Genomic DNA, 15,133 nt, shown 5'->3' on the forward strand with positions numbered 1-15,133 from the left:
CGTCCTACAGAAACAGAAATTTCCATGCGGATCTCTGTACCTGTAGATGGCAGACAGCCCACTATCGTTTTCATTGCTGGAAATTCCTGTTTCTCTACAGATGATTCTCAACAGCATTCCGTGTAATTTTGCCTGATTTCTTTTTTCAGCCCAACTCTGTAATAAAGCGATTTGACCCGGAGTTCTGTGATAGTCACAATATCCACTAAGAAGCTGAAAGGCATTTCAGTTTAGATAAAAGTGAGGTTTATCCAGCTTGCTCCCAGGTAACTTTTCGCAAAAATATCTGCTGTGGCACTTTAATATACACCCTGTAAAGCAAGTTAGATTAATCCTGGTTGATACTAAAGAACCTAAATTGCAACTGGTAATTTTAAACCTTGTATTTGAGAAGGATAAAGTGAGTATGTATTTCTAGAGGTCTTTGATTTAGAGAACTTTGCTTGCTTTGAAATTGGATGTTTCTATTCTCAGTGTTAAATCATAAGATCACATCATAATAAAAGCTGTTTGCCATTTTAAGTAGTTTCAAGTAAGTAAAGAGTATCTGCCTGAGAGAAAAGGAACTATGTCCAGCTTGTATTTATAGTTTAGGATTCAAGAAATTAAGTTGAGGAGCCTATACTGCTAATTGTTAAGAACAAGGTAGATTAATCTGCATACTAACGACGTAAAATGCATGTGAAATCTATAGCTCTGTATGTGGAAAGCAGCACAAGCGAGACCACCAGTTCTGCCAATCAGTCATTCACAGTTCCCACTGTTTTCCTCTATTGTAGCAAAATGTGAGAAGCTGCTCTTAGGCCACACAAACAATGCTCTTTATTGGTCTTTACTGAGGCATGATCAGGCGTCTATGCTGAGACTGCCAGCCTCAAAGAAGTGCTGCTGGATGACATCTGGCAGCCTGGCTTTGCTACAGATAGATTTATGAGCTGTGAAAGATGGTCAAATTAACATCTTCTGCATTCTTGATAGGATTAGGGTTTCTGGGACATGCAGTCATTTGCATATTGCCCTGACTTACCACATTAGTATTGTGTTCGTGGCTCATTTTAATAGATTTTTGTGGGGGGCTTTTTCCCTTTACATCCTACCATTTTTCAGTCACTGTCAGCAGGGACACAGCTGTGTTGGTTTAACAGACCTAGCAGACATTATACTTCTTGCTCTGACTTCTTCCATTTACAATCTTAATGCAAGTCAAGAGCAGCAGCAGTTGTAATAAGCTCTTTCCCTTGGGGAAGGATGCTCTTCGCTAGGGATGAGCTCACGCATACACACGCAAAGTTGAATGACTAATGCTCTTCTGTGAGAGCCCACAAAAGTTGTCCCTAGGAGTTAAAGAGAGAAGATCTGACCCAAGCTACCTTTCTACCACCTCAAGCAATTATTGAAGGTCTTGGACAGCTTAATTTCATCAATAAAAACTTAACTAAAAGCCCTGCTAGCATTACATGCCTGTTCCTTTCCCTTCACGCCCTCCCCGCACAAGACAGACTGCACGATCTGTTTTTTGCAAGGCTGGTTGTCCAGTGTTGCTAAAACACAGCCCGTGCGTGTCACTAGACTGGAGATGGCTTCCGTTTGCTATGTCTGCACCGAGTGACAATGGCCACGCACCCCTCGGCAGCTCCCCAGGACCTGGTGCCTGCCTGGGTGGTGGCCCAGGACAAAGCCTCTTCCTGGGGGACAGGGAAGGGTCTGGGCTGGAGCGGTGGAGCCCCGGTCAGCACCAGGGCAAGGCTGACAGCAGAGGTGGGAGAGGGGGCTTGCGGGGCCCCTGTGAGATGGCAAAGGAGGTGAGGGCTGCTGGGGTGAGAGCGTGGCCGGCGCTGGAAGATGCTGTATGAGAGCACAGGCTACTGAGGGTGGCCGTCGTCCCTTCAAGCTCCCAGGGTGGCTCTTAGCCTTCAGGTGTGGGTAGGAGTGATAGTGGAGGATGTAAAATGCAGCTTAGATGCAGCATTAAAGCCCCATTAAATGTAAGGCCAGGGACTCTGTTTAATTCAGCTTCTGATCAAGATACTAGCAGGAAAGCTATTAGCTCATGTCAGCGAGGCCATGATTTTTGTTGTCACAGAAAAAAAAAACCACATTCTCTTCAATAGCCTAACTGGTTGAACTTCTTCTCTGAGCGATCAACCCCACAGCTATTTTTTCTGCCCTCCAGCTTTGTTTTCCAGATAGAAATAAGCCGTGTAAGTGACACCCGCTGTGGCAGGATGCTGGACGGGGGGTTTAGCCTGCACCAGCAGCTCACTGCCCGTGGGGCTTGGAAACAACAGCAAGCAGCCGGCCCCAGCCCAGAAGATACAACTCCGAGCATTTACAGATAAAAGGCAAACAGAACTGCAGTTAATTCTGTGTAACCACGTAGATTTCAAGTTTTTGGTAATCTTTAGAGCCAGAGATCCATGGCGTTTCCATGCTGCTGCTGGGACAGCCTGTCACCCTCTAGATGCTCTGGCGAATGTGCATGGGGAGTTTAGTAGTTCCACTGGGTCATCTTAATTCTGCTGTGTAATTCACTGTACATGACGTTCAGTGAAACACTGCTGTTAGCTAGTTTGAAGTCACCCTTTCTTCAGACCAGATATAGGCAAACATAAAGAAATGGACCTCTGTGGACCCCTAATTACATTCAGTTGCAAGAAACAAACAGCTTATGCTGTAGACTTACAGCCATTTCAAATGAGATTTCAGCAGTCCTGTCACTGAAAGAGCCAGGCTCACCTGCCTTCGGACACTCACTTCTGGTCCTGTGCCGTCCCTTCGCTGATGCCGATATGACCATCTGGGGGATCTGACCCCGCCGAAACCTGCCCTGCCCCAGAATGCTTCAACCCAGACTGGTTCCCTGATCTCGTTGCATAAACACTTGCACTGACATAAAAACATGGGCAATAGCAAAAACAGAGAAGGACAAGGCTGCCTCTTCCAGCTGCAAGGCCAGCTTCTGCCGACTGCAGCTGATGGCGTAAGCAGTGTTCCCCAGCCTTGGGGTGCCAGCACGAGATAACCGGGCTGACTGCACAAGCATGCAGTGAACGGGATTTCCAAGGTGTGTAGAAAACAGAGGGTATCCAACAAATCACTATTTCAAATTTACAAAGAGTACTTACATGTACTTAGTCCTTGCCTAGACTATGTAATAATAAAAAATAAATGAGCTGTTCTTCTTCAGGAAATGACGACTTTTCCAGCCTTATCTTCTGAATTTTTTGTGCTCACTTCCACTCTGATTTAATGTTAGGTGGTGCCTTCTCTATAGAGCCAATTACTTTTGCTGCTAGTGACGCACGATAGAAATATTTTCATTAACCTCATTCAGGAGTTAGCTCTGAATTTCCAACAAGAAGTCTACTCTGCTCCAGCATCTTAGTTTAAATAACTTGAAAGGATTTAGCAACTCTGAGAGTCTCACTACATCGTCAAGTTGTGGGCAGAGGAACTACAGAGGCAGGAATGTACACGATCATCTGAGTCTAATTTCCTTGAGCAGCAAAGAGCATGGAGAAGGCAATGAAACGTCTGCACGACTATGGCAGGTGAGGATCCACATAAAAGGCAGAGCAAGCTGTGACAGATGATATTCTGGTGGCATTGGCTGTGTACTCCTAATTTTGTGATGTTATTTTGTTCCTAAGCCACGTTTGCCATGTGGGCACATTAAAAGGAAGAAGGCAGCTGGTGCCAGGCGATTTGGGCTCTCCCCACCCTCCTGGCTCTGTCAGAAAGGGTCAGCGGAGCCTCTTGGTGGCCCCGGGGCTGTGTTGTCCCCACAGGTGTCCCCTGCAGACAGCTGGCCCCAGCCCCAGGGCTGCCTCATCTCCCAGAGATGAAAATAGGAGCCTTTATCTCCCTTAGAGCTATAATAACTTCTTAAAGCAAACTATTTTTTTCTTTCCCAGTAGTGTTTTCCTACGGGACTACGGCACCATAAAGTTCCTGGCTCAGAGACGTCCATTGAAATAAACCGTCGCGTTACCGTTGCTATTTACCATGGACTAATAAAGCTTTAAAAAGCCCCCAGAAGCGATTAAGATGCCATTGATGTGTACGTGTGTGGCAGAGCCGGGTGCCGGAGGACGTTCATTGGCCCCGCGCTGGGTGGGATGACATCGGGCCCCGCTTCCCATAGGGCCTCCAGCTTGCCCCGACGTCTGCTGAGGGCTGCAAGAGAATAGAGCCGAGGGGAGAAAACCTTCACATCGCACCCTCTCGGCTCCAATGAGAACACAGGCAGCTTCAGCTAGGGATAAAAGAACTTAAAAAAACCCAAAAACAAAAAGAGAGAGACTGTAGTCTTGGAGCTGCTATTAAAGGGAGATGAATCGCGAGAGACCATTTCATGCCGAGGGACTTTACAGAGCAGCATCCTCAAGAGCCGTTAGCTCTCAGCGAGAGTGGTGCCGAAGCCCTTTGCTGTCAGGACAGAAGCATGCATATAAATTTTATACCATTTGTCTCTGAGCAGAGACAAAAGATCAGCTCTAAATCCTCAACATCTTGTCTCGACTAACATGAAATAATACTTTCTTGTGTGGCTGTCTTGTTATTCTTTTCCCATCAAAAGAATACTAGTGATAAATTTAGTCATAATTTTGAAAGGTTTTTCTCTTAAAATGAAAAAAGAAGCGGCAAACACATGGGGTTGAGGCTATATTCATTCCTGTTAGTGCAAATCATGCTGCTGCTAAGGATGGCGACTTTGGGAAGTGCACAATACTTTTTTTGACTGAAAAGAAGCACAGCTTTAAAAAGTCAGCCACTAGGTTTTCTTCTGCTTTTCACTAAACTACGTCTGAGGGTACATCTCATGTGTTTTCTAATTGCAAGTGCAGTTTGAAAAAAAATAAGAAATTACTGTAGGATTTTTTGCTCTTTTTCAACCAAGAATTCAAACCGCATAGACATTTTGGGACCGAAGACCTTCACTTACTCATGCAAGAAAATCTGCTGAATCCAATAGTCAGACTAAATAGGGGCTCTGGATATAATTTGCAGAAAATAATGCTTTAAGATCTTTTTTATTAAATTAACAATGTGTGCCAAAGTAGGTATTACATACAATTTTACATTTTAGGATTTTGATCTCTTTTATTGAACCAGATTTTGTTCTATGTATTTCCATTCTTAAATAGATATTTTAACTTCAGTACTTTGTGAACATGTAATAAGAGATTATTTAGTCTTCACCATGAATTTTCACCATTTCATCAAACATTTTCTCATTTTATGACCGTTTAAACAGAAAATAATGTCATGTTAGAGTCTGAAATTAATTACAACTTAATCCTAAGAAGCCTTACTTTACAAGGAGCACTTATTCCTAGATTTCCTCTGAGAGATGAACATAAAACTTCTCCAGCTGATCCAACAGCTCTACAGTGGGTGTAAAATGGGTGACTGAACTGCACGACACAGTTGATAGCGTGGCCATGGTGCTGCGCCTCTTGGGCACTACCCGAGCAGGCAGCAGAGCCCTCTGCCCAGGGCACACGCTGACAGCAAGCTGTTCTTAAATGCATGTACCTGTCCAGAGAGCAAGGGCCAGCAGCAAGGACAGAGCTCTGAAATATATATATTAAAAATATAATTTGTATTTAATATTAATAATTAATTAATAATTAATAATTTATATATTATAATAATTAATAATTTATATATATACTTTTTCGTTTTTTTCTGTCAGTGAGGCACCCGTGTGTTTCCCTGGTGTGCTGAGACCCCCCCGGGCTGACCCCCAGTGTCTGTCCATGCCGGCTGGGGCTGCATGGGAGCCCGGGGGAGCCTGAGGCCACTCGGGGCGCAGGGGGGGGTCTCTCCCATGGGAAGGCTGGAACCGACAGTAAAATCGGAGCCGGGCAGTCAGGCCACGCTGCTATTCAGCCAGCGGGAATTCGGGCTGAGCTCAGGCTGCGCCTTGCCCCCCTCTCACGCCCTCTCCCCCCGCGGAGAAACATGCATCATTAACCTTCTGAGTGCTTGAAATAAATTGGGAACAATATTTGCCTTCCGAGAGGCCAGCGCAGACTGTACACACTTCACAAAGCACGGCACATACCAAACAAGGTTAAGCCCTAAAACGCTGAATTATTTCTAAAGCATAGATATTTTATACATGCTTGTACTTAATGGATCTCTTCCACATAAGGGAGGAGCGTGAGGGCTGGGAGAGTTCATCTAAACTCTGTAATACTGTACAGTTAAAAGCCTCTTTCATATAATTGTGTTCATGAACTGAGCTGGGAATTCCTAAAAATCCAAATTATTACAAAGGAAGGGGTTTGGTGTTTGGCAAAATGACAAAGCCTGCCAATCACTGACCTCTTGTGCTGCTTGGCTTTACGCTGAGTCTCGGGCAGGGCTTGCGGCACAAGGGAGAACCCCGAATATGTTGGAGGCACTTAAAGAGAAATTCCCAAAGGTTTCAGGTCCCGTTATCCAACCAGCTCCCACTTGAATGGTTGCTTTTTTGTGTGTACCTCTGCCTTACTCTTATTTGTTAATAGCCTGATGGCTTTTAAGTTGCATCACAAGTCACAAAAAACACAGCATCCCTTTGTAGACTCCCCCAAAACAGGCTGGTCTTAAACTTAGGTAACAAACATCAATGTCAAATGATCAGATGTGGAAACATCAAATACGTAAACACAGGCATGTATAGCCAGCCGATAGAGACGAGAGTTGAACTGGGACTGCCTGACCAGATTTCACTTGTTGAAACTGTGAAGTGTTCAGAGGAGCTGTGGAGGCATGAATGAGACGGAAATTCAGCTCTCCTCTTCCTACAGCGGTGCAGGAAAGCGGGTTAAATCCCAGTTTGTGTCAAACACCTGACAATTAAGCTCAGTTTGTGCCAGACTCTCTTTAGCTTTCCTTATCTCATAGGAAATTGATCTTTCTCGTTCAGCCCATGTGACCTTCAGCCCCAAGGAGGGTGGGGGCTAGGCTAAGCGTAAATCCCAGTAGCCCAAAACCCTAGGCACGTCCCCTTTTCCAAAGAACAATTTCTGACAAGTATCTGTAATAACTAAAGGACTTCTCCAGCCTCGCTGAGGCCTCGGTTTAACCAGCTTTTGGAATAAGCAAGATTTAGACACGAGTCCTTGATAGTTGTATAGGGCCTCAAGCGCTGGTGCTCAGCAGCAGCGCTAAGGGCTCCCACAGAGACATGGGGGGACATGTGGGTGCTGAAGCCCGGGCCTGGGAACCCCGCAGCACCCACCCCTTGGCCAGGGCATTGGGGTGCTGGGGACAGCCTGCAGGGTGGCTGGGTCCAAACACACCACAATATATAGTACTAAGTACATTTTTGCACTGCTGCACATGTAAATAATGACATCTTGCTCGGGTATATCTCTCCCTATTCCATCCTCCTGGTATTTTCCTAATATCAGGCATTTTCCACATGGAAGTGCCTAGCACAGAACCTGGGAAAGAGTAATTCCTGTTATGCGCTGGGACAAAAGACCAAACCGCTCAAAGTTTGGGGTCTGCAACCCCAGAGCCGTCCTGCGAGCTGCCACCTCAGGGCTGGCGGCTGTGCCAGGGCTGTGTCTGCCGCAGCGGTCCCCACGTCACGTCTCCGGGCAACCTCCTCCGGCAGCCCCCCACTTTGTTGCAGGTTTCATGCCCACTGACATTTCTGGGTGAAATTCTCTGCAGCTTAGCCATTTCAAGGGTTCTTTGTTTTTCTAAATCGGCCTCCATAGACTGCTTCCTGCAGTACTGTGGTGCTTGTGCTGGCAGCGACCCAGTGCCACTTGTGAGACTATCGTCTTTTACTTGTCTGCACCGAGATAGCACAACCTGCTGCCTTTCAATACTGTGTCTAACTCTGCATGTCTTGAAATGGGTTGGGAAGAGGGGAGCAGGAGCGGGAGCAAAGCTCGGCAGTGTTTTTGCAGGTCCTGAGTGTGTAACAAACAAAAGGAGGACAGAGAAAGTCATTTGCAGAGTCAGTAATGTAGGTGTGTGCGGGAGTACTTGTGTGCTTTGCTGCAGTAACTAATCCACTGAGGACGTACAACAGCCAGTGTCCACTAAGCCAAAACTGTATTTAAAATATGCTTATGACAACTCAGTAACACTGTGGCACCTTACCTTGCAAAAGGTATACTATATGTGGTAGTATACTGGCATGCATTGGCGTATTTTACTTTTGGTTTCCCTTTACAAACCAAGAATAAATGGGTGGATGGTCCTTCAGAGGACAAGAGCTAGTCCCGTTGTCCAGGCAGGGCAGAGCTCATGTGCTGTCTTTCCTTTTGTGAATACTGGACTTTTCTCCCTCCTCCGTCTAGCACAATTCACAGGCGTTAAGCTGACTTACAGACACGGAAATGCTCTCAAGACACAGCTGTGTCTGTCTAAAGCTGCCATCACTGTGAGTATTATTCCTATGCTGAACCTTTGGAGATTCCTGTTCTTAGTTCAGCTCTGCTCAGATAGTGAAGAAAGATTTATTTCATTTATTAATTTTGTGATGTCACTTTATAGGATGGGATTGTTGCAACAGCACAACAGCTTACTGTCTGCTTGGACCTCACAAATTAGAGTAACATCTTGTAATTGTCCCTTCAAAATCATAAAGTGGTGAAAGTGAGATTTTTGGTTTGCTATTTAATAAGATGAAGGGTTTCCTATGTGTAAAAAGAGTAATTAAAGGCAGCTGCACTAAAAACATACCCAGATTCAGCACCTCTGATTTTTCTCCAAAGGAAGATGAAGAAACGGTATTGCCAGCTGTTGCGATTCTGTTGGAAGCTCTAGACACTGAGATATCTGTTGGTATGGTCTCATGAATACATGATGAACTGTGAATTCAAACTGGCTGCCATCTCTTCTGAGCAGCCAAAGGAAAGAAAACAATGCTGATTGTGTGCAATATGGCACAAAGCTGATTTTTTTTTTTACCCCTGAAAACTTCCAAAGAATTAGAACTCCCAGAATTCAAAATCCAGAAGCTAAAAAGTCAATTGATTCTTTTTTTTTTAAGGTAGCTCATGCTTTTCCTTGAAAGACTGACATAGTATCCTGATACATTTAGCTGGCAGCACCCTTGTGGTGATAACCCAACCTGCAGCTGCATGTGGGGAAGGTGCCCTCTCGTTGATTATGACCAGGACCACCTGCCTCTGGGGTGGAAGAGCTTATCAGGCCTGTGGGGCAGGCAGCCAGGGCTTGCTCCTGGCAGGCTGGCTATGCTGGCTCTTCTTGCTGAGGACATTGGGTGGCCAGGAGGAGCTGAGGAAGGCAGGGTGAGATTACAGGAGCCGTCTGAGCCAGGAATCAGAGAAGAGGTGAAGGACCACCACAGCTGTAATGGGAGAGCAGAGGTAAGGCTGGCTGCAGAGTGGATGTGTGGGCAGATTTGGGTGGCTGAACTAAATCTGGAGGGGTGACAAGTATGTGTTGTGGTGGAGCTGTCATAGGGCTGGAAAGGAACAGGTTCTGCTGGAGGTGAAGATCTTGGCTACAAAGCCTCCCTGTGTCTGGCTGGCTCAGCTGGTGGTGTCAGCTGTCACCTAACCATGGGCGAGGATGAAAATGTTGAGTTAGGAAGCAAAAAGTCACAGTCTTCTCCCTTGAAAATAAATCTGAGGATCTGACTATGGTTTTCCAGCCCTTGGGATCTGCAATACCCGATGTACAAAAACTGAATTTTGTTACCATTCAGCTCTAGGCATTGGTGTTACTAACCACAGTAGATGCAGTGAATACAGTCTGTTGGCTTGTTGTGTTTTGTTACTTGGTGGTGCTACAGGAAAGACTTTGAGCTCTTCTGGAGAATCAGGGGAATAATGTGGTGAAACACGGAGCAAGGGATCCTCTTCTTTCTTCTCCCTCTTGGGTAAAACAATGAATTTGTTCAGAGTTCCTAGTTGGGTTTTTAAACACAGGGCAATGTGGGTAATCGGATCAGTTGCCATGGTGTTCCACCTTTGCATCTGACGGTGTGAAATGCAAGCCCTAACGGCACTGCACAAAGCTGCTGTGCCAGTGCCATGGAAGTAAAACAAAGCTGTGTATTTTTGCAAGATATCGTGCGATGCTACGGCCAGCAGCCTGCTGTATGGCTGTTTGTACAACACTCGTGAAGGAAACTGAGCTGTAATGTAAAAAAAATATTGTGCAAGTTACATACATTGATGATGAAGCTTTTGCGTAGTGCTGGTGAGGATTACCCAAGCTACCTGCTGTAAAGGAAAATGCCTTGGCACTAAGAGCTCTATACAACAGTCCAGATCCTCTTGAGAGCCACTGGGCAGATCCTTACTGCCTCTTGGTGGCCTCCCCACAGCCATTCTTAAAACCGTCTAGAAAGAGCCTGCAAGTGCTCCCAGTCATGGGCAGGCGCCTGGGGCTGTGTAGGACCGCAGGCGCCTAGGTGTGCCAGGGGCAGCTGAGGAGGGCTGGTTTGCAGAGCAGGGCATGTTTGTGGCTACCTTCCTACCACCCCTCACCTGCGCTGTGACCGTACTCACGTCTACCTGTGGCACATGGTATATGAAGCAGGTCTGGGGACTACAAGCAAGGGGTTCAACTCAAATACTCCTTCTCTATTAAATGTGGAGGTTAATGGTGCAAAAGTAGGCCTAAAGGACAGATTGCGAAGGTACACATGCACTTAGAGCTGCATAAGCAACAGTTCTGTTTTGGTGCTTTCGTTGGCTTTTTCCCTTTTCGTGTGCCTTTCTTCAAGCACGTTATGTTGTAGGTTGGGTGCATTTAGAGGTTGTCTGAAGGGGCCGTGTTTAGGATTAGCAATTAGCAGCTCTCATTGCATAACCTTTCTGAATGCTCTGTAGTTCAGCTTTTAAAAAATAATTTCAAAACTAACACTGCATTTGTCCCTGGGCAGTATTTCATCAGTCTCAAATTCTCTGATGGAACAATTATGTTATGAATCTACGTTAAGGAAAGTGAACACTACTTGTTATCTTGACAGATTTTGAGCAACCAAGTTGCAAGGGCTGTAAGTCAGAAGCTTGCTCTCTTGTCTGGGTTAAGTTCAATTTAAAATAGTTAGAATTCTGATTTAGCTCACTTGCATCATGTCCATAGGCTGCTGTGCATACATGTGAGGCCAAATAACACTTTGTCCTAACAAGCTTGCCAACAGCTTTGCTGTGAAATTCAAACTTTTGCAACACATTGTAACCATTTCCTTTGTATGAAAAGGTGAAATTCTGGGATCCATCAAGGTAAATAATGCTGCCATAAGAATATATACGACATGGCTAAACGCTCACTCGCCTCTGATGCTAGAGCTTTGACAGAGGTGTAGTTTCCTGAGGCAGAGAGCTGGTTAGGCAGTGAGCACTAGCCTTGTGAAAATAGGGCTAGCTTCCTCTTCTAACCCAGCTGCTTTCCCAAATGATTCTTCAGGTTAAAAAGAAAGTACACCTGTTTGAGGGAGACTGGGTTTTATTTTTGACATTGCCCTGTCTGCTTTATCCATGGCTTATGTGGTTGTTTTACTGCACCTATCAGGGATTTGATGTTTAATCACTGGTCCTGTCATGTGTGAGGGGACCACGATGGGTGCTCTGCTGCTGCTGGGGTACCGCTGCTCTGTGCCTCGTCTGCTGATGCGACCAAGTGTTCTCCTTCAGGAACAATGTATGAGAAGCAGCCCTGGGAGTGACTGCAGGGGTGGTTTCGAGGTATCTCTGTGGAACAATTAGATTTATGTAAGCCTTAATCAAACACCTCTCTGCAGACAGGTATTGTTCCAGTTTCTGCACAAGTGACCCACCAGGAGCTTCTTCTTTATGAATGAAGGGACTAGGTCCTTCCCACATTTACCTCGAGTGCAGCCCTGCCCTCTGCACAGCTGTACTGGGCAGTGGGGCAGAGACGTTGTTGATGCACAGTCGGGTATGGGCTGTAGGAATCACAATCCATGTTTTTACAGTCTGAGTGGGATGTGTCTAAAGAAGAGAAATCGGAACTGAGGAAAACCTGAGCTTTCCTTAACAAAATGTACCACAGAATTGTGCTTCAGTAAGTGGATAAAGTATTTAACATCTAAAACCCCTCTTCCCCCTTGGTAAAACAACTTGCCTACTTCAACACTGTGTCCCTCTTAATGTGACTGTTGCTTTGCCCTTAGCTCATTAGCTAGGTGAAACACCACTCATCTCCAAAATGCAGTCTCTGTGCCTAGCTGCTTCTCAGTTTCTCCACCTTTTCACAGCTGGTTTCCCACCCAACTCTGTTCCTGTTCCTGTTCAAAGTCAGTCAGTGATCATCTGCTCTGTGGAAACAGGACTGGACTGGCTTGTTTAGCTTGTGAAATCTTCGTAAGCAAGGAAGGTTTTGTCTAGGACTTGCTGTTCAGCGAAGTCTCAGTTGTTCCTTGTTTTGCTATAAATGGTTTTCTAGTTGGGTAATTTCAGTGTAACTTTTAGGCTTACAGAAATTGATTTAGGGGAAGGAATAGCTGTCTCTCGGTGTTTACATCCTCTGAAAAACTTTAATGAACTCGGATACATGGACTATCCCTAGATGCTCTCATCTCAGTTAGCTGACAGATGTCGGGCGCGTTGTCGGGCAGTGACGGTGCTGCAGGTGTTACAGGGCTTTGACGAGAAAGGAGTCACGTTAGCTGCTTGTCAGAAAATAGTCACCACTTTATTGGAGAGGAAAAGAGGAAAGCTGACGAAGCCGAGGGACGCCGCTGGCAGGCGGCTGAGGGCTGCCAAGACCGGGAGGCCGGGCAGAGCAAGCCCTGGCCCGGCGGACCGGCGGCCGCGCTCCCTCCCGGCGGGGCGGGGGCGGCTCCGGCTCAGCCCTCCCAGAAGCCCACGAAGAAGCTGCACAGCGAGTGCCACCGCTCGGCGCAGTAGGTCTCCGCCGGGTCCTCGGTGGGCTCCGCGGCGGCGGCCGGCGGGGAGGGGCCGGGGCCGGGGCCGGGCAGCAGGCGGAGCTGCGCCTCGGGCGGCGCCCGGCCCGGGCCGCAGAGGCGGGCGCTGAGCGGGCCGCCCTGGGCGCAGGGGTGCCGCCGCCGCCGCAGCCTGCCCAGGATCTGCCGCCAGTACTGGCGGCTGCGGGCGCCGTAGGCGGGGCAGCGCCGCGGCTCCCCGCGGTAGGCGCAGCTCCGCGCCGCCCCGCCGCCCGCCGGCGGCCGGCAGCTCAGCCGCAGCTCGCTGGCCCCGGCCGCCGAGCGCAGCTCCCAGCTGCAGCGGTGCTGCTCCGGCGTGGAGAACCGCCCCGCCTGCGCCGCCTCCGCCGCCTCCCGGCCCGCCCCGCCGGCGGCGGCGGCGGCCCCCAGGGCGGCCAGGGCCAGCAGAGCCAGGGGCAGCCTCATCTCCTCGGCGCCGCGGGAGCCTTCTGCGGTGCCTCAGCGACGGAGCGTCCCGGCGCGGGGCCCGCCGACCCGCCGCATCCTCCGCGGCCTGCGGAGACACGGACACTGGCGGGCGGGTGCTCCCGCTGCTCGCCCCGCGGGAGCGCGGCCCTCGGGGTCGCGCCGGGCTGAGCCGGCTGGCGTTGGTTTCGGCAGAGGGGCGCAGAGCGGGCTTGTCCCTCCAGGGTCGTAACCCGCGGGGCTGCTAGCTTGTTCCGCCCCCCGCTCCGCTGACGACCGCCGATGGCGGCGGGGCCCGGGGGGCACCCCAGCCGGGGAGCCGTACCCGCGGGGCGGCGTGAGCCGGGATCCCGCACCCGCCGGCTGCAGCACCGAAGCAGCGAGCGGCCGCCGCTCGGCACAGACCCGGCTCCCGGCAAACCGCTCCCCTGAAGCCCCGTCGCTTCCCCCCGAACCCGCTTTCCCCGCAACGCCCCCCGCTGTTTCCCGCTCTGTCCCGAGGGCACTCACGGCGCGCTGTGGGGTGAGTGGGGGTGCCCGGCGACAGGCGCGCCCGGCGGTCTGCGGTCTCCGGCTGCCGGCGGCGGGGCCGGGCACGGGGGTTATCAATGGCCGGGGGCTGCTCCCACCGACGCCCCTCCCCGGGCCGCCGCCCGCGGGGGGACACGCGGGGAGTTCTGTGCCCCGACGGCACCGACTTGCGGGAAGTTCGCCGACCCCCCCCTCTCCTTTTGTTCGAGGAAATGGGACGCCGGTACCGCAAAACCAGCCCGGGGCTGAGGTGGCCGAGGGAGCGGGGTCTGGGTGCCGAGTCGGGCAGCAGCGGCTGTGCGGAGAGCCTCCGTTCGGGGGGGGGGGTGTGTGTGTGTGTGTTCTGGTGGACGAGGATAGATTTGGTTATTTTCCTTCGCACTTGATGAAGTTGGATCACAAAAAGGGATTCTCATTATTATTATTATTATTATTCTAGGATGGTTATTTTTTGTTAATGTGGAGACAGGCTTCGATATAGGGAGGATGTGTTTTTAAAAAAAATGCCAGAAGCTTCAAGAGAACGTAGATGTGATCTTTGCATTACTGCGCTTTTGGGGATGGGAGATCAGACAACAGTTTTGGGAATCTCCGGTTGGACGTAGACTCAAAATCCGCGTCCTTCAGCTTCATGGGCGATGATGTACTTTGCACATCTGTTCCAAACTGCTTATCACTGTGACCCTCTTATGAAGACGGAAGACAACGAGCCCCCGAGTCCCCGGCAGCTCCCCGCTGCCTCCGCAGCAGCGGATCAGCAGAAGAGCGTGTCCCTGCTCAGCACGCCGAGCCCAGCACCGCATGGCAGAGACACTCCTCGCCCAAGGCACTTGCGGGAGAGGTCCAGGCTGTCCCCTGTGCTGTCACAAGCTTTTGGAAAGATTATTACCGAGCTGTAGATATAGATACACTCATACCCCCCGTGTAATACCCTATATTTACATTGATGCGGAGATAGTATCCAGACCGTCATGCTGTCAGTGTAATGCAATAATTGAACCGCAGCTACCCTGAAGCAGGCAGGGCTGCGGGGCGTAACGCGGGCTGAGGCAGCCGTGGCTCCCGTCCCAAGTGGCGGGGGGACCCCCGGTGTCCACCACCGCCCCGGCCAGAGCACAGCAGCGGCGCTGCGGGTGGAACGAAAAAGCGAAGTGTAGCCTTCTTTGCCCAACGAGATCAATGTTGCTGTAATGACGGCTGGCTGAGACAGTGACATCTGCTCTAGGCTTTCTTCCTGTGCCATCCCTCCTTTACAGTCACTTCTTTAAAGATACACCC

General features: G+C 49.3%; 1 protein-coding gene across 1 annotated transcript; it reads right to left on the reverse strand.

Moving 5' to 3' along the window:
• Positions 1-12,802: 12,802 nt before the first annotated feature.
• On the reverse strand, positions 12,803-13,324 carry FGFBP3 (fibroblast growth factor binding protein 3). The gene has a single exon (XM_059820836.1). The coding sequence runs from the start codon at positions 13,322-13,324 to the stop codon at positions 12,803-12,805; it is 522 nt and encodes a 173-aa protein (XP_059676819.1).
• Positions 13,325-15,133: the final 1,809 nt, after the last annotated feature.

Source organism: Gavia stellata, chromosome 9, assembly GCF_030936135.1.
Source record: "Gavia stellata isolate bGavSte3 chromosome 9, bGavSte3.hap2, whole genome shotgun sequence".
NCBI lineage: Eukaryota > Metazoa > Chordata > Aves > Gaviiformes > Gaviidae > Gavia > Gavia stellata.

Excerpts from the sequence above, each read along its gene's own strand:
- FGFBP3 (XM_059820836.1), bottom strand. The coding sequence starts at position 13,324 with ATGAGGCTGCCCCTGGCTCTGCTGGCCCTGGCCGCCCTGGGGGCCGCC.